The following is a 24,363-nucleotide window of genomic DNA, read 5'->3' on the forward strand; positions in this document are numbered from 1 at the left end:
CGGATTTTTTTAAGTGCTTTAACTCAGATGTTATCCGTTCTTCTTGTTTATGCTGTATATATATATATATATATATATATATATATATATATATATATATTCCTTGAAAATGTATCTTTTTGCAACGAATTTCGTTTTGTATAATGTGTAACTTAATTTTGAGGTATATTTTGTTGGTCAGTTATCTACAGCATAAACAAGAAGAAAGAATGCTGTTGTAAACGTCTGTCATATATTTGCTGCACGGCTTTCGAAAATGATGACATAAGGGTTGTGTAGTTTTAAAGGATGAAACAGGCTTGTGGTGTTACCTGCTTTGCACGTTGTGTTGCCTACATGTATGGCTGTAAACTTGTACGGCGTGCAGCATCCGGAAGGGCAGGCTGCAAAATGCTTGCGCAACGTTACGCGTGGTGCATAAATATTATCGAGCAATTATCGAACTGTCATCATCGTTTTATTGAAAAATTTTATATCGTGATATTTATCGATATCGAATCGTCGCCCAGCCCTATCCTTATGTTAAGAAAACATAAGTTTAACAAATGTTTAATTTGTTAATGGAATGTTTTAAAATATACAACTGGAACTAATTGCCATGACTATTGCAGGGGGGCCACCACCTGTTATTAATAGAAATAAAAAGTTTTGTATATTTAAAAATGCCTAGTCATGATTTAATGTATCCTGTAGGGATGCACCGATACCATTTTTTTGGAACCGATCCGATCTCGATACCAAAAGTCTGAATATCGATCGATACCGATGCGATCCCTATACTTTGCGCTCACAAGATGCTTAAAATAACCGATTAACTGTTAACTGAAAGGGTGCGTTTATATCCGATTAATGGTATCAGTTAAACCAGTGGTTCCCAACCTGGGGGCGCCTGAGTTCACAAGGGGGGCGTGGAAGAGGATAAGTGTTGAGGTAGGAAAAAGGCATAAAAATGCTCCACTATTATATAGGGCTGTGCAATTAATCAAAAATCCGATTTCGATTTTGCCTTCAAACGATTATAAAAAAAAACATTAATTGAGAAAAACGATTATTGCATCATATACCGCCCCCTTTCCAGTTGTACACGTGTTGCTCTTAAAAGCGCGAAAGACCGCATGCTTGTGTGTGTGTGTGTAGCACGCACACGCAGTCAGAAGCATGCGGCTGGTCAGTAGTTGCTCTTATTCGCACACTGAGACGAGCAGAGGATCACAGACATCTAAAGAGCGCTTTACGATCAAATAGGTGTCAAAACGCGGTGTTTAATGATTATTTATATTAACCCTTATTTGTGTAATAAACAAACGAGTTGAGGATCAAAAGACGTGAAAGAGAAACCATTAAAGAGACAGCGAGAAATATTCCTGCTGCCGCCTGTTTTTATTATTATTAATCAAACATAACGAGAAAATCCCTCTCTTGACTGAAGTGTTTTTCTTACAGTGAAGATGCTTAAAGCACAGTTTGTTTCATATTTGTATTTTATTGTATTTATTTCTCTTTCCTTTGCAGGGTGGAAAATAACTGTATGTATACACTTGAAGTCAGAATTATTAGCCCTTATAAGAAAAAGCTTGGGAAAAGCTTGGGAACCACTGAGTTAAACGATTAAAAATATTGTTTTATATATTTTTAAAGTTTGGCTGCATAAGGGGTCGATCACAGTGAACATGTTTTTTGCATTGAGACTGACAGGTGCATCTTCTGAATGGTTTACCAGCGTTTTGCCGTTGTGCGCAATGTGCGCTCGAGTGGAAAAAGCATGTTACCTCAGTCGCTCTTTTTCATTCTTCAATCAAATGAAAGCAGAGTCAGGGTTTTCTTTAAGGTGAAAGCAGTGTTTGTGTTGTCAAGACAACTACGCCGAACTTTTAATGATGAAGGAGACACATGTGGTCGCTGTTTCAAGTCATTTAAAGCTGTATGACTTTATTCTTGAATATCATAATGCTATTTAAAATTAAAATTATTTATACATTGACAAAAACACTGAGCACATACGGCTCAGCTAATTCTGTTGTTTCTTAGTGGCATAAAAAAGGAGCAACGCACTCCTTTTTTTCTTGTCATCAATGAATCAGTGTGGTGCGCCTCCGTTTTTAGAATGGAAAAGCGCGTACAGAACAGTAACTTGCGACCACACGTGCCTAGATGTATTCTGTCAAAGAAGCAAAATGAAATAAGGATATTTCTGGTCACAGTTTGACAGACGAGCTGACAAACCAGTGCTAAACTTAATAAATATGATTATTTAGTGTTTAATCAACAAACTAACCTTTTTTTCCATTTGAAAAATTACAGTTATTATTGTTCTTATATAATAAAAAAATTAATTCTTACATAGCCTACATAGCGTAATCTATCAATCAAACAAATCCAAAGTTTTTATTGATGTTTGCATATGAACTTTGCACCATACTGAGGCTTTAATTTTTACAGCTTAAAAAACATGTATGCAAATGAATGCAATATCATATGTAAACAACTACCTTTTTATATGCTATGTAGTAGCCAATACTTTACAAAAAGTCAACATTGAGCCTTAAGGTTCATTGTCATTGTCTTTCATTACAGGCAGAGCGCGCACACGTGAAGCGCCAGTGAGACATAGGAAATATGTCATAATCATAATTGAGACAAGTTTTAATGACTTATATTAAAAATATTTACAGAGGTTTTTAGGGATGTCCCGATGCAACGTTTTAACTTCCGATACGATACCGATATTGCAGCCTTCAGTACGAACCGATACTGATATTAATCCGATATCAGCAGAAATTATGAATACTTTACTTTTGCCTATTTTGTTGAGTCTAATGTATGGCTAGTAGAATGTAACGGCTAGATCAATCTGAGAACAAAAGTCAGCAACAGTAAGTATGGAAAATAAACAGCCAATTTTTTAAATATTGGTTGCATAAATGTGAACCTTTTACATAAGAATATATAAAAAGAATTAAATAATAAATATTAAGACCCTGAAAAATATCCTAATTGAATAAACAAAAATACATTTTCAAAGTGCAAAATACTAATTAAAAGTCACTTCAGTTATTTATTTTTTACCATCAGAAAATGGTAGAAACAGCTGAGAGCAGAAACATAAGGGAAAAAAATTATAATATTAATACAATTTAATACAATTAAATATTGTTAATTGAACAGCTGCTAAAGGTTCAGTGTCTAAAGTTTAAATTTCACACACAGCTTCTTGATGAATTTTTGATCCAGTTGAGCTGGAAAATATCTTTCACACTGGGCAGCAGAAATAATTTGTAAAGTTAATAAAAATGTGCAGTATGGTTAGTACAAACATTTACATGATCAGATCTGTTTAATCTGTGTTTGTATTATGAGAAGATTATGGCTGTATCAATGTTCCCAAACATTATTAATTTTATAATAATATATATTGCGCATATTACCTTTAACATAAATATACTTGCAGTAGCAGGATTAAAACACACCTTTTTCATGTTAGGCGATTTAGAAATCTTGGCTGAATGCAATTCCTAAGTCCCAAATAGAGGACATGTCCGGGGAAAAAGAGGATGTATTGTCACCCTAAATAATGAGCTAGATTAGTCTATCTAGTAAAAGGCTTTTTTCTGCGTGTCCTCGCGCTCTTCTAAAAGCTAAAGTCAGAGCAGGTGTCCTGTGGGTCTGCAGCAGCACAGCACGCGAGTCTGTGGCAGAGACTTTTCTCACGCACACAGAACCGGGCCGCCGAGGTAAAGTCTTATGTGTGGGAAGCGCTGGTGTTCAAGTAGGTATCACACTGGATAAACCACGATATGCCATGACCGAATTGAGGCACGCATGATGTATGCTAAGTCGCCATTCGGTGCCTTATGTTGCTTAGCAGCGTAACCTTATACAAAACAATGTAAAGATCACTTGACGTGAAGTAAATAAACAAGTAACGTTAGAGATATGCCGTTGTTGCTAGCGTCAGCGTGTGCTACCGTCACAATAGATTTCTTAATACACCATAACTTAGTGTAAAGAGCATGTTAAATCTTAGGGTGCTTTCACACCTACACTTTTGTTCGGAACGCATCTCGTTTGCCCAGTTAGCGCGGTTCGTTTGGCATATGTGAACAGGGCAATCGCGCTTTGTTGGCAATCGCGCTCTGTTCCACGCCAAAGTAATCGCTCTGAGATCGCTTGAGTGAGGTGGTCTCGGCTCGATTGAAACGAACCCTGGAGCGGTTCGATTGCAGTAAGAAAGCGATCCGATCCGAGCGCGGTTATATCACAGTGTTTTATGGATATGTAATAGGCTAACGGCTATATGAAGAGAGAATTATGAGTAGGGCGGGAAGTTTCGCGAGTCTCCGGATGCCCGCAAACGAGTGATGATCTCCCGGTAATCTCGCGTCTCCCTCCCGGTCCTCAAATAGGCATCGTCGCGCACCTTTCTCACCCCTCCCCACCGCGTCTCTCCTCAGACATGTCGCGCGCGCACCCTGTTAATCACCACCAAACCACCACCTCTCCTGACAGTTGAGCAGGACACTGCAAAATAAACCCTGACACTCTGACCAGTGTAAGGAGAGTTTACTCGCACGTGACTTGTTTTAGCTCTTTTGGTCTGATTAGAAACTTTGCCGTGTGAAAGCGAACCACACTTTTTGATCCAAGAGCAAAGAGCAATAATGTAACATTTATAATCTCTTTTTCGGAACAACTGAATCGATTCACAGGTATGAAAGCACCCTTTGAGACTTTGCTAGCAAGCAGTGTTGTGATCACGTGGCCTTTGCATGCTGGCTCTGGACGCTGCTGGATAGAATAGCTGTAGCGGGGTTAAGAGCCTATCGGACTGCTTATATCGGAGATTTTTAACGCAGTCTGATATAGTTTTTTGGACTGATATCGGACTAACTTACGATATCAATATCGGATCGGGACATCCCTAGAGGTTTTGTCATTTAAAATAGCAGAGCATTAATTAAATGCATATTTTCTGTGGTGCAATCTGTTTGAGGTAGCCTGATATTTTTATTTAAAGAAAGAAAAAAACATAATTGGACAAACAGCATCTGCCGGTTCTTAAAAAGAATTCAGTCAGTGCTTTAGTTTTGTAAAATAAATTTGTCATTTTAGTGAAAAAGCTGTAGACCAGGATTTATTTGATTTATTCTGGTTTTGTTTTGCTGCTGAAATGCAGGTGCATGAAGATGCTCTGTTTTGTTCTGTAGGCTGTTCGCATGCTAAAATAAATCAGTATTTTAAAATGCAATATTTATTGTGTCACAAAATAGGCACGTAATTTTTTTTTTTATTAAATAATATCTTAATATATTAATATAACATTAATGTTAGCTTCAGTAAAAAATATCTTTAGTAAAAAAAAAAACAGACCTATAGGTATACATGACAGATGGCACAATCTAACTAAAAACATGCTTGTTGTATGAGCATTCTTTGAGCATTTGTTGTGATATTGTCCTTTCCTTTTTTAATATTATGATTTTCCTTTGAAATCTGCAATAGGCTACAATTGACATTGTGGGCAAAATAATTAGCCTTTTATTAAATTTATTAATTTTGTTCAATTAAAGCCTGATATTTTCCTGCAGGTCTGATGCAGACTAAACTAAACCGTCTGATGCCAGTTTTACTTAATAATCCCTCTCCAAATCTCACCGTGAGTGAGACGGAGAAAGTTCAATACAAGGTCTGGTTAGGCCTATATGTTTTAGTGTCAAAACACAAACTGCTCTGATAAATAAAATATTAATATATAAAATTACAGTGAAATATTCTGTTTCAGAGTATCCTATATTAGGCTAAATCATTTTCTGTTAATGTCAGTCTATACTGCACTCGTCAGTTCCACTTGTATTAATTAAGTCAACTACTTTGACCACAATGGGCCAAGCTTTAATATTATTTGCAGCACTTAAAGAATTCCTTTTGAAAGAAACTCAGTCTGGAGGATGGGAGAACAAACTTGTGAAAATAATCTTATGGAGCGGTTAGGGTTAAAGAAAGCGCTTGATGCATCGTTGACTGGTATTTGCTGACATTTGCAAAAAAGCAGCTCAAATGGAAGACATAAGCACGTTGAAGATCTGTCCAATGTATTATTGAGGCTTTTCTAATTAAACATTTCAGGTAGGCCTACTTTGTGGGTGAAGAGCAGGATAACCCTCTCTACTCCTCTATTGCGAATGCGATTTGATACAGCGCTACATGATGTAGAAACAGAAATGAAATGAACTCCTGCTGCAGGTCAAAATGAACCCATTTAATGCAAATCTAAATGCATTTCTTCACTAATTATTTAAACTTGCAGGAACAAATAGTCTTGGAGAAAGTTTTTTCTGTTGTCTTAAATGCGACAAGCAGTTTGAATAGAGAATGATTGACAGGCGCAACGGCGGGGAAGCGCAGAACTGAACATGAATTTAATCACGTGAATATTCATCTGTGCTTCACATTTAGGATATAGTAGGCCTACATGACAACGTTCTAATGGCTTGTACTAGACTACCCTTATGGCTTAGTTGGCTTATAAACACACAATATAGCGCACGCACAAGATCAGATTTGGATCAGTACCAGCTGACCGATACCCGATCCAGCAAAAATATGCATATCGAACCGATATCCGATCCAAGTATCGGGATCAGTGCATCCCTAGTGTTATGACTATGATATTTAATTAAATGATGTTTATGATTTTAATCATTATGATGTTTAAGTGACAATAAATAAATAATAAATTGTGACTATGCGTTTACTATTCGGCTGGTTTAATATTAACAGACTTATTTAACTTATTTATTTTTTATTTGCTGAATTCATGTTAACAAGTCCAGTGCTTTAACATTAGTTCTCTGCTGGTTTTGACTGCTTATATAAACTAATACCTTAAGATAATACCTTAACTGATGAAATAAGTTAGTGTGGGGTGGTGCTTAAAACCCGCTTAAAAGATTGGTCAAAATTTAGCAGAAAATGCATATAGTCAATGTAAAATATAATTTCAAAAGGCAAATGGATTTGTATTTATGTAACGCTCAGAAACAAAGACGCATTAACACCTTTTCACTCGGTAAGCAGCAAGTGATGAATTTTGTGAATCTTATAAATAAATAAATTTGATGGTTTTGAATTACCATTTATCTTTTTTTTGAGTGTCTTCTGTCATGTCAAGTAACAACTAGTCTATATCTGTTTTTTCAAGATGTATGTTATCTAATGGTATTCACTACAGATGAACTCGGTAAATATTTAATGTCAATGTAATTGATCAAGCTGTATGTTGTGTATTTTTAAGGTGATGGAGCAGCTGGGTGATGCTCGTATCGACAGGCAGGAGAATAGCAGACAACAGCGTAAAGCTGAGATCTTGGAGAGCATCAAGAGGCTGTATCCTGGATCAGTGGTAAGAAGCGTCTCCTCTGTTAGCAGTGTCATTTCTCACTTGCCTTGTGCTCTTGAGTGTCCGTATGCTTATGTATGGTCCTCTTGTTCTTCAGTACGGGAGACTGATTGACTTGTGCCAGCCTACACAAAAGAAATATCAGATTGCTGTCACTAAAGTGCTGGGCAAAAATATGGATGCCATTATTGTGGATTCTGAAAAGACGGGTCGTGACTGTATCCAATACATAAAAGAGCAGCGTGGTGAACCTGAGACCTTCCTCCCCCTGGACTATCTGGAGGTGATATTACTGGATTTTTACTTCAATAATTTTGTTAGGCTTGAGCATCGTGACTTATATTATAATGTGCTCAAACATAACAGGTCAAGCCCACAGATGAGAAGCTACGTGAGCTGCGTGGTGCTAAATTGGTGATTGATGTAATTCGATATGAGCCACCACAGATTAAGAAAGCCCTGCAATATGCTTGTGGAAATGCCCTGGTCTGTGATAATGTGGAGGATGCTCGCAGGATTGCCTTTGGAGGACCATACAGACACAAGGTACAAAGGATAAAACAATGTCAAGAGATTATGCTTTAGATCATAGGTAAACAGACTACTACAGTAAGGCTGTCTAAGACCTGTAGTATGACTGTGTGTTACTTATTGCTTATGCAGACACTAATGTATAGGACATGTTATGTATTCTGTAGACTGTGGCTCTAGATGGGACGTTATTCCAGAAGTCTGGAGTGATCTCTGGTGGTGCCAGTGATCTAAAGGCCAAAGCTCGACGTTGGGATGAAAAAGCTGTTGATAAGCTGAAAGACAGAAAGGAAAAACTCACAGATGAACTTAAAGTAAGTTGTTGAATCAAGTTTGTTCTATCGACAAATAGATTTGTCAATGAACCGTTTGCTGAGTGTTTGTGTGTAAATGACAGGAACAAATGAAGGCCAAAAGAAAGGAAGCAGAGCTGCGTCAGGTTCAGTCTCAAGCTCATGGTTTGCAGATGAGGCTCAAGTACTCCCAGAGTGATCTGGAGCAAACCAAGACCAGACACCTGTCCCTTAACATGCAGGTACCCAACACTTACTTATCTTGAATCATTTCAGACATTTGTGGTTGCCACAGACTACAGCTCTGCGCAGGACTGTTTATTTTTTAGATAAATAAACCTGCATCTGCCCCATTCCAGTGAACTTATGTGCAGGACCACCCGTTCACGCAACTTACGTGTTCAACAATAACAAAAGCCTACTAACAATAAAGAAAGAAAGGAACAGCCTATTTGCCTAGTCAAAGAAATGTGATCACTGGACCTTGCACATCTAGCTTCATATTACTGTAAAAGAAAAATATATTGCTGACTGACTGTGGTCAATTGAACTTTTCTTCTCACTTTTGTTGAACTTTTTTTTCTTTGGGGAACTTGTCTTTTTCTTCATTAGATTTATATTGCATGCACAATTCCACTGTTCCTGCATGCTTTGCGTTATCCCTCTTTTCTGCTTCATAGATATGCTTGGTTAAAGTAGTAGCATCATCATGATCATGAGTTTTTTCTTTAGTTTTGTCGACTTGCAAAACTCACTGCATGCCGATACCTCTGCACAAAAGGCTGTTACTCTGGTTTCAGAGTCCATTGTAAATCGCATCGTGCCGCTTTAAGCAAGATGCTACCCTGGGCGATTGCACATGCCTAAATTGGGTCCAATATATGATAAAGCTGATTGGAGAATGGTAATGTGTGCAGGTGCAGAGCTGCCTGTCTTTTCAAAACTTATGCTTCTAATCTTAGGACTTTCGTGAAGTGAGAAGTGAAAGTATCAAACTGTGGAAAATAACAAATATTTTGTTAATGTTGTTAAGGCGAATTAGAGAAACCTAATGTTTGTTTTATTTTATTTTAAAAAATCAAGAAAGTGTATTTTTATTTGTTCATGCTGTCAAGTATGGTTCTTTGAAAGAAACCCAATCTGAATTGGCATAAATCATATATTAGCAGGTTGTGCTTCCAAAAAAAATCTGAATCATAGATTGTTGCATTTCTAGTTTTTTTAAAGCTTGTTTAGAAATATTTGTTTTGTTTTTTCGGGGTGGGGGATTTCAGGAAAAATCAAAGCTGGAAAGTGAACTTGCTAACTTTGGTCCACGGATTAATGATATAAAGAGAATCATCCAGTCACGTGAGAGAGATATGAAAGACTTGAAGGACCGCATGAATGTGGTAGGTACTTGACTCAGTCTTTGGGAAAAAAAATCTTAATTCATTTATCGCTTCTTTTTAGTGAAATTCATATTTGGTTTCATTTCAGGTGGAGGATGAGGTGTTTGTTGAGTTCTGTAAAGAGATTGGAGTTCGTAACATTCGTGAATTTGAAGAAGAAAAAGTCAAAAGGCAGAACGAGATTGCAAAGAAACGGTAAGCTAATTGAAATAGTCTATTTCGGGTTAATGAATCTTATTACAACAAGGATGTCATGATTCATACTTTCTTCAAACTGTCTGATAGCTTAGAATTTGAGACTCAAAAAACACGTCTGGCAATACAGCTGGATTATGAGAAAAACCAGCTGAAGGAAGACCAAGAGAAGGTGGTCATGTGGGAACAGACGGTCAAGAAAGATGAAAATGAGATTGAAAAGCTTAAGAAGGTAGAAAACATTCAGATGATCTCTTGATGTTTGAGTCTGGAAAATTTTCTGATTTTAGTGGTTTTGTTTAATATTTTTAACAGGAAGAGCAGAGGAATATGAAGATAATTGATGAGACCATGGCACAATTGCAGGATCTGAAAAACCAGCACTTGACTAAGAAATCTGAGGTTAATGATAAAAACCATGAAATGGAGGAGATCCGCAAGAAACTAGGGGGTGCCAACAAGTAGGATCAACATGTGATTTACTTCAGACATGCTCCGAGATTTTCAAGAAATTAAGTATGATGTAATGTGTGTGACTAGGGAGTTGACGCAGCTGCAGAAGGAAGTGACTGCTATCGAGACCAAGCTGGAGCAAAAACGCAGTGACAGACACAATCTACTGCAGGCTTGTAAGATGCAGGACATCAAACTTCCTCTCCGATCGGGAACTATGGATGACATCAGCCAGGAAGAGGTGTGTGTATATGTGCTAGTCTTGCAGCTTAATTTTACCTTTGCTGTTGAATCGCTAGACTGGTGTGTTTTTAGATATATATTGATTCAAGAGTTTGTTTTAAATTAGTTGTGTAGATACTCTACGTCTGCAATCAATGAAGCTTCAGTACTTTTAGAAACATTGTTGCCATTTTTTCGCACAAAAATGGCCAGTCAAAAATAGCCCAATGCTATCAGAACTTAAAATATGCCACCACCCATGTGGTATATAGTATTTATTTTTATCACTGAATGCTTTGTTATCATTATCAACTCAAAATAAGTGTAAAAATCATATTGCCTTAAAGGGTGGCCAAAAATTATGGCCAAAGATTTACTTTTACTTTTCCCCCGTTTTGTTACAAACGCCTTAAACTTTTGTTCACCTTAGCACTACAAATAGAACAAATATTTTTGTTCAACAAAAAAATTAAAATAAATTGTTCTATACTGACATTGAGAATGGAGAGCAAACGTACAAGAGTAGGGTAGTTTCTTAGATAGAACTGCAGTGTACTGTTATACTGTATCACCCTATATGCAATAGTTTTGTAGTAGTATACGTACATGAGCTGAGACCAGACGTGACATGAATGAGGCCCAATGGCAGAATATTTTGAGGTATTTAACTATTCTGAGCCATTTTCAATTAACAATGATTCCACAATAACACTACTTTTCTTCAAAGCCCTTTTTCTTTACAAGCAAAACTTGATGTGGAGCTGAAGAAATGAGTGGCTCAAAGAATCTTTGATCCTTTGTGCCATGTAAAATGGGCTACACCCATTGTGGTAGTAGTAAAAAAAAGAGGGTTTGAGAACATCATTGTGTGATGATCACTGCTATACTGTGAATACAGCTGTTAAGTCTGACGTACTGATCATTAATACTCATGGGCTCTTCAGGACTTAAGAGCGTTGCTGAAAGCAGATTGCAGATGAAAAGGGATGGTATGAACTATATGTAAAATCTGTTTGCTGTAGGGAAGCAGAGCTAATTGTTCCTAGTTTGCCTGTATAAAGATTTGTAGGTTTCAACCCTGATGATGCTGAAGATATACTCTGCAAACAGGGGTTGAGTGCTGTAAAAAGCCCCAGCACCATAAGAGAGGGTAGGCAGTATGACTTGGTGTATATGAGAATTTATATTAGAGGTTCTACATGCTTTCCTGGCTTTAATAATAGATGTCACTGTCAATATTATACCTAGTTATACAGCGTTAGGGTTTAGGATGGCTAAGCGAAACATTGATCAGCTGCAGGGTAGGTTGGTACCCACTACAATGTCTCCCTACCTAAACCTACATGAGCTGGAGCTGAATATTGAAAACCCCAGAGAAAAGCTAGCTGGTATTGAAAGTATATTTAAATTACTGGGTTAGCTTCCAGTAAGAGCATTATTACTTGGGGTTGTGGTTAAGAGTAGAGTAGTATGCTGGTGTTTAACTACATTGCTTTAATGCACTCCTGCATTTGCCTCAAATACTTGTGCTACTTCACAACTGTGGTGGGCTTTTCTTTTCATCTCGCGCTGAGTGCAGTCAACCAGTCTGGGTCATCGGACCAATCACAGCAGACTAGCCTCATCCAAAGGGAGAGGTTTGCGAACTAATGAATTGCTGAACAAATCATGAGGCTAATTAGGTAAAAATAAATGCATGTTATAAGACAATAAAAATGTTTTTGACTTTGTATGCATATTGGCCTGTTGTTGGATTACTTTTTATAATGCATAATAGGGGCTCTTTAACATATTGCATACTTAACTTTTACTTGTTTTGAAGGGCAATTCACAGGCAGAGGAGAGCCTCAGCAGCAGTCAAAAGACATCGAGCACTGTCTTGGCCAAGGAAGCTCTTATTGAGATTGACTACAACAGCTTGTCTGAGGACTTAAAAGTACATTACTATTTTTTCCATTACTTTTTATAATATCAAACATGTTAAAGCATTTAAAATGTAATTTGACTGATGCGTTTTGCAGGACTCCTTGTCAGATGAGGAGATCAAGGCAGAGATGAACACATTACAGCAAAGACTCAATGAGCAGCAGAGCATCCTGCAAAGGATCAGTGCACCCAACATGAAGGCCATGGAGAAACTAGAGAGTGTCAGAGACAAATTCCAGGAGACCAGCGATGGTCAGTCATTCTTAGCCTTTGTTGAGAACCATCAGAATAGACCAAATTATTATATTTAGTTAGTGATGCCTGTTAATTGCTTTTGTAACTGATATAAAAAGATAGCAGTAAAGATATATAGATACACTGTAAACAAACAATCTGTTAATAAACCATTTCCATCTTGTGAATTAATTTGAATGTATATTGACAGTTATAAATTGCATCATGGGGCTTTATTCTCAGCTTTGTTTACTTTCAATGATAAAAATGTACAGATTATCAAAGATGATTATTGATAATTTAGTAGTTTGACACAATATATTGTATAAAAAAATAGAGAGAATTAAATCTATAAAATAACTGATAAATACAGTTAGTTTGTTACCAGGTGTTTGTATCATAAATTGCAACACCAAGCCAGACAATACATAGTTTGAAACCTAAAAAAAATATTTATAAACATTTTTCAAAATCATCACAAGACTTTGAAGGAAAGATTAATGTCCCATAATGCAATTCAAATGTATGAATAAATGAGAGAAACATGATTTAAAACATGTCAAAATACAGACAGTGTGGACAAGACATGTATTTCATCCGCAATGTTTTCAAATTTTGAAGCTTTTTTTGGTTGTTTTTTTAATTCTCTTTATTGTTTTTTTTAATAATGTTTAAAATGTGTTTTACTTTTTTGAATGTCATAGAGTTTGAAGCTGCTAGGAAGAGGGCAAAGAAAGCCAAGCAGGCATTTGAACAGATAAAGAAGGAGAGATTTGACCGTTTCCACGCCTGCTTTGAGTCTGTGGCCACCAACATTGATGAGATTTATAAAGCTCTGTCACGCAACAGCAGTGCCCAGGTACTTAAATATTAATTTATTGTGTATATTAGGACTACAATACGTAAACTTCAGTCACAACTTTTAAAAGTCGCCTTTGAAAAGAACACATCTCTTAACTTGAAGGGATTGTTCACTCAAAATTTACAATTTTCACCCTCAAGTGATTTCAAAATTTGAGTTTATTTTTTTCCCTATGGAAGTCAACGGTTAACAGTTTTCTACATTCTTTAAAATGTCTTCTCCTGTATTAAACCCTAAAAAGAAACTTTTAGAAAAAGTGGAAGTGCATGAGCTTTCCCTTTAGCCATGCTATAACAATAAATTAGTCATTAATTACTAACACTCCTGTCATTCCAACCTTCATAATACAAATTTAGATGCTTTATAATATAAAGAAGCAATTAAACTATATAAATTGTTAAATTAAAGCAATAGCCCAGAGATCTGGTGCAAGCGTCAGGTAGGTGTGACGATGAGGAAATTTCCCCACTGGTTGATCGACATGTGACAACACCGGTAATACCGGTATCACCGTGGGAGTGGGCGTTTCTTCTTTTCCTCTTTTTTTTCTGCTTTTAAATAGCTTATAAATGCGTGCGTATAATACTTTCACTTTCAGTTTTGCGGGAGTTGCCAATTCGGCGTTAATTGTTTGAATGGACGAAAAGGAAACTACAAAAAAAAATCACTGTTTTTAAACAAAACATAACTTTTATTAACATAACGAATAAAACACAACAATGCTACAGGCTGAAAAAACTGTGGAAGTTGGAAGCATACAAATAACAACCATAAACGCCTATATTATATATTAACAGCTTAGAACAAGCCGTTTATAAAATTATGAACCTTATGAACAAGCCGTTTATAAAATACATTATTAACGAATCTATAGGCTATTGAAGAATAAACCGAATGTGAAATATGATCCTTGCATAATGATCACAACTAAACAAGCTGGCACTCATTTTATATATAAACTATAAATAAAAAAATAATAAAAAATGTTAAGAAATGGAACATTATGTAAAAAAAAAATGTAAAGACTACAGGCTAAATAAAAGCGCCTTGTCAGAGCTAAACATCACCGCACACGTGTCAGTTTACAGCTTCTGTAAAATTCAGACAGCATATACAGATCACACAATCTCAATAAACAACATGTAAATGTATAAATATTTTGATTAGTATTGTTATGGAATATTTATAACTATATGATCTTGCTTTTTTGTTATCGATACCAGATTTGATCTCTCTTAAAAGCAGCAGTTACAGGCGCTGCATAAGGGCGTCTTACACTGTCAGTGGCAGAATACACACAGCACTGGCAAGATGTTTTATTTTTAGTTTTATTTGTTGCAGATTTGCGTGTTGTTCCTTTTTAAAAATACCTTTTATTTTTAAAATCTCTCAAGTTAATGTTGTCTATCGAGTAACATAATCTCCCTCGGATTGGAGTTCGGTGCGCAGTAAGATTGACCAACACCGCCCTGTAAATTAACACACTGCATACTGTAGGTCCACAGCTCTGGGGCCTCATGTATCAACGCTGCGTACGCTCAAAAACTTTGCGTACGCCAGGTTTCACGCTCCGAATCGCTCACGTTTGGATTTACTAACAATGAACTGAACGTGGGAATGTGCGCAGCTTCACGGCAGCTTTCTGGCAGGCGTACGCACATTTTTTGTGCGTGTCTGTTTTATTTCCATTGGCGACTCCTAGAGGCAGTTGTGTTAAATTCCTCTCTACAAAGTGTCTGAGCCTTGCAATGGCAGCTGTATGAGACGGGTTCAGCAGGTATATAAGGTTTCCATACCATACATTTGACCAGCTAAACATTAAAGCACAATTTGCAGCAGTCGCCTGTTTTTTCCAATGTAATCTGAGCGATCTACCGCACGCACATTGCTATAAAGACACTATCTGAAGATGAATTTGCATGCGTGAATTAGAAACATTTCCATTCAATAAATGTGCAAATAAAATATGATGCTTATTGATATGAACTTATTGATGATTCCTACTTGTCTTTCTCGTGATAAATAGTTGGCAAAATCTGATATGTAGCGGGGGAAAAAACAAGAAAGAGTTCATCAGACGCTGGATTCGAGCCGAGTTCATGCTTGAACGTATCAATTCATGATCACAAGCGTCTTACGAGCGCGCCACTGAGACTGTTAAACATCCTGCAACATTTTACAGATATAAACCACACTATTTCTTTTTTTTAAAGGGTCACGAAACACCAAAACACATTTTTTGAGCTGTTGACAGTCGTATATGTGTCCCACACTGCTAAAAACACTATTAGGACACCTATATTTCACTAAAAAGTGTAAATTGGTTGTTTTTGCGTTATTTCAAGCAAATTCGTACTTCCTGTTTGAAACGAATTTTTGAAGCTGCGTCACGGCCATGAGATAATAGCGTGTATTCCAGCGTGCAGACTGGACCTCTGTACCAGAGTGAGTCTTATTACGTCTTACAGTGTGATGCATTAATGCATGAGTAAGGCTTGGGTCAAACCAATCACCGCGCTCTATTGTGCAACTTCATTAATATTCATTATTGTCACCGTGTTTACACCACAAAGACGCCACGTTGTGTTGGCAAAACAAGCGTGAAGTGTTGCTTTTATAGTTTGCTGCTGTTAAGTTTCGTTTTCATTTTCTCTCTGTGAGAGCTCTGAGTCACGTGTGGATTAACAGTGTACGCGACGCGCGACAACAATAACTTACGTGTCTAAGGAGGATTATTGTTTACCTGAGAGCTGTTCTCATCTGCAAACGCTGAAATCTGGATTTGCTTGTAGTATTCTCTCCATAAAGACACGGCTCTAGTTGCTGGTGATTGTCCTGTCTCTACAGATTTGGTAAGTGAGCGACCAGTGCTCTTTGTTTATTCAGTTTGTTCGTATCGAACTAAGTTAACTATTGCACTGAGTGCAGAAATGTTAGCACCGCATTTAGTGACCGGAATAACACACGCGGCTTTCTGACACTACCTGCCGTGTGCAAGTTTCCGGGAAATGCAGAGGTTTTTTTTCTCTCATTCGCCGTGCGGTATCAAACATTGCATGAAAAATACACGCTTGCAGCAGTTCCTCGAATCAAATATCTCGTTTGTCGCGAGAGGCATGAATGAATTCCCTGAATGAAAGAGCCAAACTGCAGTTAAAGTCCAACATTTAATAATTTGGCAAATAATTCGACTACAGATGTCCATGTAGGTTAAACACCATCACTTTCTCCTGTCTGTGTGGGTGTGTATTTTGACTCTGAAACTCGCGCGTGCACAAATAGACACTCCCACACCATCCCACTTTAGTTCCTCCGACACTCCCCCCTAAACAGAGCTGGACACTCCCACTTTTCTGACTTTTTCCAAAGTAGAAGTGTGAAAACACCCTGCTGAAACGAGGGGGTTTCATGGCCCTTTAATGCACTCAGTGCGATATGTTCAGACCCAACTGTGTTGACCGCATCAGCTAAACTCTCCCACTCTATTTTTTTCTTTTGTTGTTAATTCCGGAGAACAAACTTGCAAATAACACCGCTTTTCTCCGGTCTACCTCCGAAAGCTGCACCTCCAATTCACATTCTGTTCAAAGTTTCTCTTTTTGCTTGCTTTTGCCATTGCTTTTTCGTTGGGTTTTTCCATTAGCATAGTCATTAGCATATTCATACAGGGGAGGAGGCAGGGAGGGGTTTTGTGCTCGTGCATGTTGCGCTCAGTTTCACGTTCATTCAGATGTACAAAAGAATATGCGTGAGATTCGGCGTACGCAGTGTTTCATACATCTGAAATTTTTTCTGTTTTAGAAAGATTTCCACGCAAGTCTTCGTACATGAGGCCCCTGGTGTGTTATGAATTACATGTTTTAAATGACAGCGAGACATGCTACGTTTAGTTTTTATTGTAAAATATAGATTATAACTCTGTACACAGTACAAAGTACAATAATATTTTTTGAATGGCTTGCCTTTTGACGGTGTATTGTCTAACCGTTAAACTTAAATAGGCTGAGCATATTTTTATTAATATTAAAACACATTACAACAAACTAGCCACCCTTTGATTTTTTTTTCGTTTACGTATATTTTTATCAAACGAAAAATGCAATGAAAAGTTTTTTTTGGTTTTCATTTTATTAGAAATAATATAATTTAAAGGCTACACAACTCCTCCATGGTTCCAATTGCGTCTTGACAGATATCCTTGATAGACTTTCTGGCTCAAAGACATTTATGCCTGTTAATTTCAGCGCTGTATTTTGTCAGATTTCGCAAAGGCTTCAGCTATTCTACCTGTTAGCTGGTACCAGCCTCAATTTTGCGACTTAGTTAGGCGTCTGTGTCTGGATGACAGTGAGAGAGAGATGAGATCAGACCTCAGATTTGATGTGTGGCCGCACGTCTCAGTTACTTTATTTCAATTTTTAATATTGGCTCATCTAAATTAACTTTTCATTTATTAAAAGCCGAAATATTGGCAGACAGACGAAGCAACTTTCGGTTTTTGAAGAGAGCGTCCTCAGTGATAAAAGACGCGCGCACACACAGGTTAGCCTACACTCTTGTAGGCCGATTCATTATGGATTTTTTAACATTAAATGCATAATAATCAAGTGCAACAAAAAACAGCTGAACTTCGGAAAAAGTGCTCACGGCTGTTGCCACAATAGTTGCTTTGTTTCTCTGCAGTTGGCTTATTAATGGCGCGGCATTGCTAAATCACTCTTGTTGTGAGAGGTAAGATGATTGTGAGATGATGGTCGCATGATTTTTAAAATGAGAGTATGCCTTGCGTATTTATGGCTATTGATCTTATCTACCCGCGACCCACCTATAGTTAAACATCAGGTGTGTTGAAGGTGCGTGTATAAATTAGTTGTGTTTCCTCCAACTGCTGCCACCTTTGTCAGGCAAAGTTTGCAGATTGCCTCATTAACGTCTTCAGGTTCTCTTTTTGCATTTGGTTTGAACCCAAAATATAGCCAAACAGGTGCTTTTGCATTGCGCTTTGACACTTAATCGTCTGCCATTCTCTTTTTGTAAATTCGACTCCTCTCGTTCTCTTCATGTGATAAATGAAATATGACGCATTGTAGCTATGTTCAGATGATAATTATAGTGCATGCTGTTGTCTTAAGTAAATTATTTATAATTATGTTTCCCATTTAATTCAAATAAATATTTAATTTAAAAAAATGAATACTTAAAAAAAAAAAAAAAAAAAATGTGGGGACGGTGTCACGGTGAAAAAGTGATGTCACCGGTGTTGCGTCTTAAAACCGGTATCACCGTCAACACCGTCTATTGTGGCAAGCCTAGCGTCAGGTCAGGGTGCATGCGGCGGCGTATGTGCACTCTAAACTCACACTGGAGAAAACTGGACTAGTGGATGACATGAAGGCTAACACACAGTCTTCTATTTTGTATTTCTTTTTTTTTTATTGCTATAGCTTTTTTATCTGGGAAAGAAAAAAATGTTGAATGAGAGACAACTTTTGAAATAAACTGCTGATTATCAACACTGTCGCATACCTTTTTCTTAGAACGCAAAATTACCCATTATGCTTTAGCAAGGAGAATGCTAAGAACCTCAGGTCGGCAGGTGATGGGTATAAACAGTCACATTTGAACAGCTTTGAAATTATAGTTTTAATCTATTTTATTTACTTTTATCATCTTTGAACTAATACTGTTGTCGATCAGGCCACCTCTTGGACTGTTTTTTTTTTTTTTTAATGCGATCTAATGGGATGGAAAACAACTGCCGTAAGGCATTTTCCCCTCGTTGTCAGACGGCATCTTCTGCAGTTTAAATGAAGCCTCTTCATCGCTCAACATTTTCTCTTTCTTTCAAATAAATAACCAGCCCAAACAAATGTAGTTCACCAAAATGATTGAAACACACACACACACTTAGCCTATTGTACTTTCCCACTAACGCACTGATATAATATAGAAAATAAAGTGACATTTTGAAATGACAGAAATACACAAACCGTGGTAAATACAACACACTAAATGAAACAAACTGCTCTTGATTAGAATGAACAGCAAATCAGCCAGCAGAGCATCATTAACAGACTTTTGTTCGTCATTTTTTTAATTGCATGACTTGCATACCTGTTAAATTTCATGCCAGTAATCTGGTTTGCTCTATGATACAGTGAAGTGCATCTTTTTCAAACGTGCACACACTTTTCAAAGTTGTGTGTCATAAAACACTTCGTAAACCACTCAAAACGCTATTGAAACCCATTTTTGGAGTTCAAATTACCAGTTAAAATGCTGTAAACGAAAGTTCTAACCATTCTACCGGAGAGACACTGGTCACTATGGCGCCCTCCATGTAGCATCCAAGAAAAATGTCTATAAGAAAAATATAAAGAATCAAATAGATGCATTATATTTATTAGGGCATTTTGTAAGCTCAGTGTCGTTTGCATCACGTGACTAGGGCTAGACGGTGACATTTGTTTACCACCGCGGTGGGAAATCACCAACAACCGCTGGTGTTGCGGTGGTTGTGGTTGTTTTGGTCTAATATGCTTTAAAATAATACATGACAGAAGTTCTCAAAAGTGAAAATTCTTTATGTCATTAATTACTAACACTCCCGTCATTCCAACCTTCAGAATACAAATGTAGTTGCTTTATAATATAAAGAAGCAATTAAACAATATAAATTGTTAATTTAAAGCAATAGCCCAGAGATCTGGTCAGGTCAGGGTGCACGCGGCGGCATAGGTGCACTCTAAACTCACACTGGCGAAAACTGGACTATTGGATGACATAAAGGCTAACACCCTAATTCATTTCATGCTTTGGTTAACCAATTCTTTAAATACAACTCTTTTGACCCCTAAAGGGAAAAAACGCAAAAGATATTTGCCGTTAAATTGAATTTAACTGCCAAGTCATTTTCACGTTAGTTTTTTTAGTTAGGGAATAATATTAGAGTAGCCTATTAAAAATATTTAGTCGGACACTGCACAGTCGCACGGTAGTTTACATTATAACTAATATTATAATTGATTAAATTCATTATTATTAGTTTAATTAAAAACTTATTATTATGTCAAGTTTACAGTGTTATGAAATAGGTATATAGTGTGTAAGCATTTGCCACGGATCAACCTCTCACATGTGCTGCAGGTTGGCTGAAAAGCACTCATTTGGTGCTGAAGCCATGATCCGTCTCCGTTTATGTAAATGGTACCATTGCAAAACTTTTATTAATAAAATCATAGCGAAACTGTGCATATTATTATTACTATAAAAAGTATTTTACTGCCTTAAGTCAGTAACGTAGGCAGTAATGCAAAGTAATAAATACATGAATATAAATAGTCTAAATGAAAGGAACAAGAGGGACCAAAATCGCCCATCAGGTCAAGTGCCCCCCTATGGGATCAAAATGCCCCCTCAGTTATGACATACTGGCCTGCTATAATGATACTTTATTCTTTCTAGCGAGAAGAAACAAAAGCAGAAACTGTGGATGAAAACCTGGATGTTTGTTTGTTTTTTAAAGTGTTAAGGACAATATTCACTGGCAAAAATGTTCCTCCTGTACAACCAACAAATTAAGCCTCTGTATGTACCCAAGTAGCCTACCTAAGTTAATTTACATTTTATGTAAAAATTATAAAATAACAAAGACCAAAGAATTATGCTAAAATATCCGTACAAAAGTATGTGTTTATTGATTAACTTTCATTGATAAAATAACACAAAACAGCCTATAATAATGTAGTTAAAAATTAAATAACTTTACCTTTAAAGCAGGTTTCTCTACCCTGCGGATGGTGCGTTCTCAACTGCTAAATTTGATGCTTCATTTCTCGTCAATGTCTTCTATTAATCACTTTCTTTTTTTCGTATCGTGCCATTTTTTAAAAGGCCTCTGTGATACCTGGCTAGCTAACTGGGCATTTGCATTCTGAAGACATGAGTTGATTATACATGGCTGGGTGACATAACCGGAGATGGCTCTGGAGATTCGATGTGTTTGCCCATTTAACACTTAATTTTTTTAGACAAACCCTTCATCCAATTTATTGGTTCTCTTTTCTCTTTGTGACCATCACAGCACTACATGTGTCCATAGGATAAAAACAAGTGTTTCGTTCTGGCATTTAGATACAGCCCCTGTGATGAAGAGGTTTTCAATCCCCAAATGGTTATTTCATCGAAAACAAACCAAACTAGCCAGCTTTTTAAAATAATTTCTTTCAATATTAAGTGGATGTTGCAATGCAAATGCTCGTATGAATTGTTTATTGTATAGCCATTATATTCACTGTTGCTCTGTGTTTTTAGGCATTTCTGGGACCTGAGAACCCAGAGGAGCCATACCTGGATGGTATAAACTATAATTGTGTGGCCCCAGGTAAACGTTTCAGGCCCATGGACAACCTGTCTGGAGGAGAAAAGACTGTGGCAGCTCTAGCCCTACTGTTTGCTATTCACAGGTATATTAATTGACATTTACTTTCATCAGGAATGATACTTTTCATTACTCTGTACCTGACCAATTTCTTAACATTTACAGCTATAAGCCTGCTCCCTTTTTTGTTCTGGATGAGATTGATGCAGCACTGGATAATACCAACATTGGCAAGGTTTGTATCAACTCTGTTTGCGGTACAAATGAGGGTTACTCTGTATATTGCTTTTATTTTTGCATCTTGTCAACGCAATGCTACAAGATGAACAGTCAACCTCTTGTATTGCTAATGCATGCATATTCCGCAAAATTCATTCGTATAGTGCATTTACAGTGTGGATTGTTTCAAAGCAGTTTAACATAGATTTAAGAAAAAAAGAGAATAAAAAGCAATATTTCAAACATTCCATCAAATTCAGGCCAGGATGAGCATAGTATAGGATGTGTCGATATACTTTACCAGAGTTCCAGAAAAGTTGTGAGTTTTTTTTAAATGCGATGAAATCAAGATTTTGATGATTATCTTTAACTATTTAATTGACAAAAGTACAGAGAGAAGTAGGTGAAGTGAGCCTGATCAAGTATGGTTTTACACAAACTCTAAATCGGTGGTCTTTTTTAACCCATCCAAGTGTATGTACGTATAAATGTGGGAAAAAAACTTATTTTGGACCTCATTTCGGGCTAAAATGCATCACAGTTTTCACTACATTATGAAGCGAGACCAAACTTTTCCATAACTGATCATCATAAGAGATAATGAGATGTTATTTTGTACCAATAATAACTGATCATAATGATTTCTGAAGAAACGTGACAGAAAAATCTGAAAATTGCTTTGAATCACTTGTAGAAATGCATCACAATTGATCATTTTTACTGTATTTTTCATTAAATAAATTCAGCCTTGGTAGGCAGAATTGCCATCTTTTAAAACCTTACCAAATGTTACTGTTTTCAAACTTTTGACTTATACTGTATGAAAATATTTCAGTCCACTTTTAGATTTGTTATTTTATCAGATTATTACTTTTTTTAATCAGGGGTTGCCACAGTAGAATGAACTACCAAATACTTTGTCATATGTTTTACCAGTGGAAACTCCCACACACTTTATCCCACACACTTTCTCATACACTATGGCCAATTTAGTTTATTCAAGTCTTCTGTACCTCATATATTTGTAATGTCAAGGAAACCTGATGAAAACCCAAACATGGACAGAACATGCAAACTATACACAGCACCATGGACCTTCTTGCTGTTTAGGTGCAGTCCTACAGACTAAGTAACATTTTTTTTAAATTGATTGATCAATGTTAATATTACTTAGTAGAATATTAATATCTGCAATAAGAGATCACACTGTAAAACTACTGTTTTTAATAAAGACAAGCAGCTATCAAACCTATTCACTTGTTTTCTTTTCTTGGAAAATGTTAAATGACTAATTTAAAGTTGTCTTGTGCATTTGTGTTGTATAGGTTGCAAACTACATCAAGGATCAGTCGGTGCAGAACTTTCAGGCTATTGTAATTTCCTTGAAAGAGGAGTTTTACACTAAGGCTGACTCCCTGATTGGAGTTTACCCAGAGGTCAGTTCACACACAAACAAAATGTTTCTTTAATTCATGTCAGTTGAATGAAAGCCTGGTAATATGATCATCATTAAATATGGCAATATTATAGCCTTTCACCCTTGTCCTGGAAGCACTCTAATATTACTTTTTGAAACTGTTGTCAACACACCTGAGGGGTGATCCACTATGACATCATATCTTAAAATTTAGTTGATGTGTAGCTGGCAGCAAGCTCTCTGCAGCTCTCACATGGTCGCCCACTGAAGCCAAGCAAAGCTGCGTCTGGTCAGTATCTAGATGGGAGACCACATGGGTCAGCTAGGTTCAGCAGGGGGCACTCAACCTGCGGTCTGTGTGAGTCCTATCACCTTAGTATAGTGAAGAGGACTCAATACTCTCAGCCGTCTTTCGGATGAAATGTTAAACCAAGGTCCCGACTCTGTGGTTTAATCCCGGCATCCTGGCCAAATTTGCCCACTGGCCTCTGTTCATCATGGCCTCCTAACCATCCCCATATCATAATTGGCTTCATCACTTTCTTTCCTCTCCACCCATCAGCTGGTTTGTTTGGTGTGCAGTCTGGCGCAATATGGCTGCTGTCGCATCATCCAGGTGGATGCTACACAATGGTGGTGGATGAGGAGATTCCCCCCAATTTGTAAAGCACTTTGAGTATCTAGAAAAGCGCTATATAAATATAAGAAATTATTATTATGTGTAATGTAGCTGTGTGAAAATTAACAACATCTCTGAATGTAATACGCTCAAAGTTAAATGCAAAGGGAGACATTGGCATATACAGACTAAGTTTAGCAAAACCTACAGTGAACAAAGTTTGAG

General features: G+C 37.0%; 1 protein-coding gene across 1 annotated transcript in view; it reads left to right on the top strand.

Annotated features, from left to right (window-relative positions):
- The window catches only part of smc1al (structural maintenance of chromosomes 1A, like), a 57,477-nt gene that overhangs the window by 30,127 nt on the left and 2,987 nt on the right, over positions 1-24,363 (top strand). Inside the window, 16 exon segments of the mRNA NM_212810.2 lie at positions 7,292-7,399; positions 7,494-7,679; positions 7,763-7,942; positions 8,095-8,241; positions 8,325-8,462; positions 9,495-9,611; positions 9,700-9,806; positions 9,897-10,038; positions 10,122-10,267; positions 10,347-10,500; positions 12,304-12,417; positions 12,503-12,659; positions 13,346-13,500; positions 21,817-21,968; positions 22,049-22,118; positions 23,428-23,538. Coding sequence (NP_997975.2) covers positions 7,292-7,399; positions 7,494-7,679; positions 7,763-7,942; positions 8,095-8,241; positions 8,325-8,462; positions 9,495-9,611; positions 9,700-9,806; positions 9,897-10,038; positions 10,122-10,267; positions 10,347-10,500; positions 12,304-12,417; positions 12,503-12,659; positions 13,346-13,500; positions 21,817-21,968; positions 22,049-22,118; positions 23,428-23,538 — 2,184 coding nt within the window.

Source organism: Danio rerio, chromosome 23 (genome assembly GCF_052040795.2).
Source record: "Danio rerio strain M-AB ecotype USA chromosome 23, GRCz13ab, whole genome shotgun sequence".
NCBI classification, from domain to species: Eukaryota; Metazoa; Chordata; class Actinopteri; order Cypriniformes; family Danionidae; genus Danio; species Danio rerio.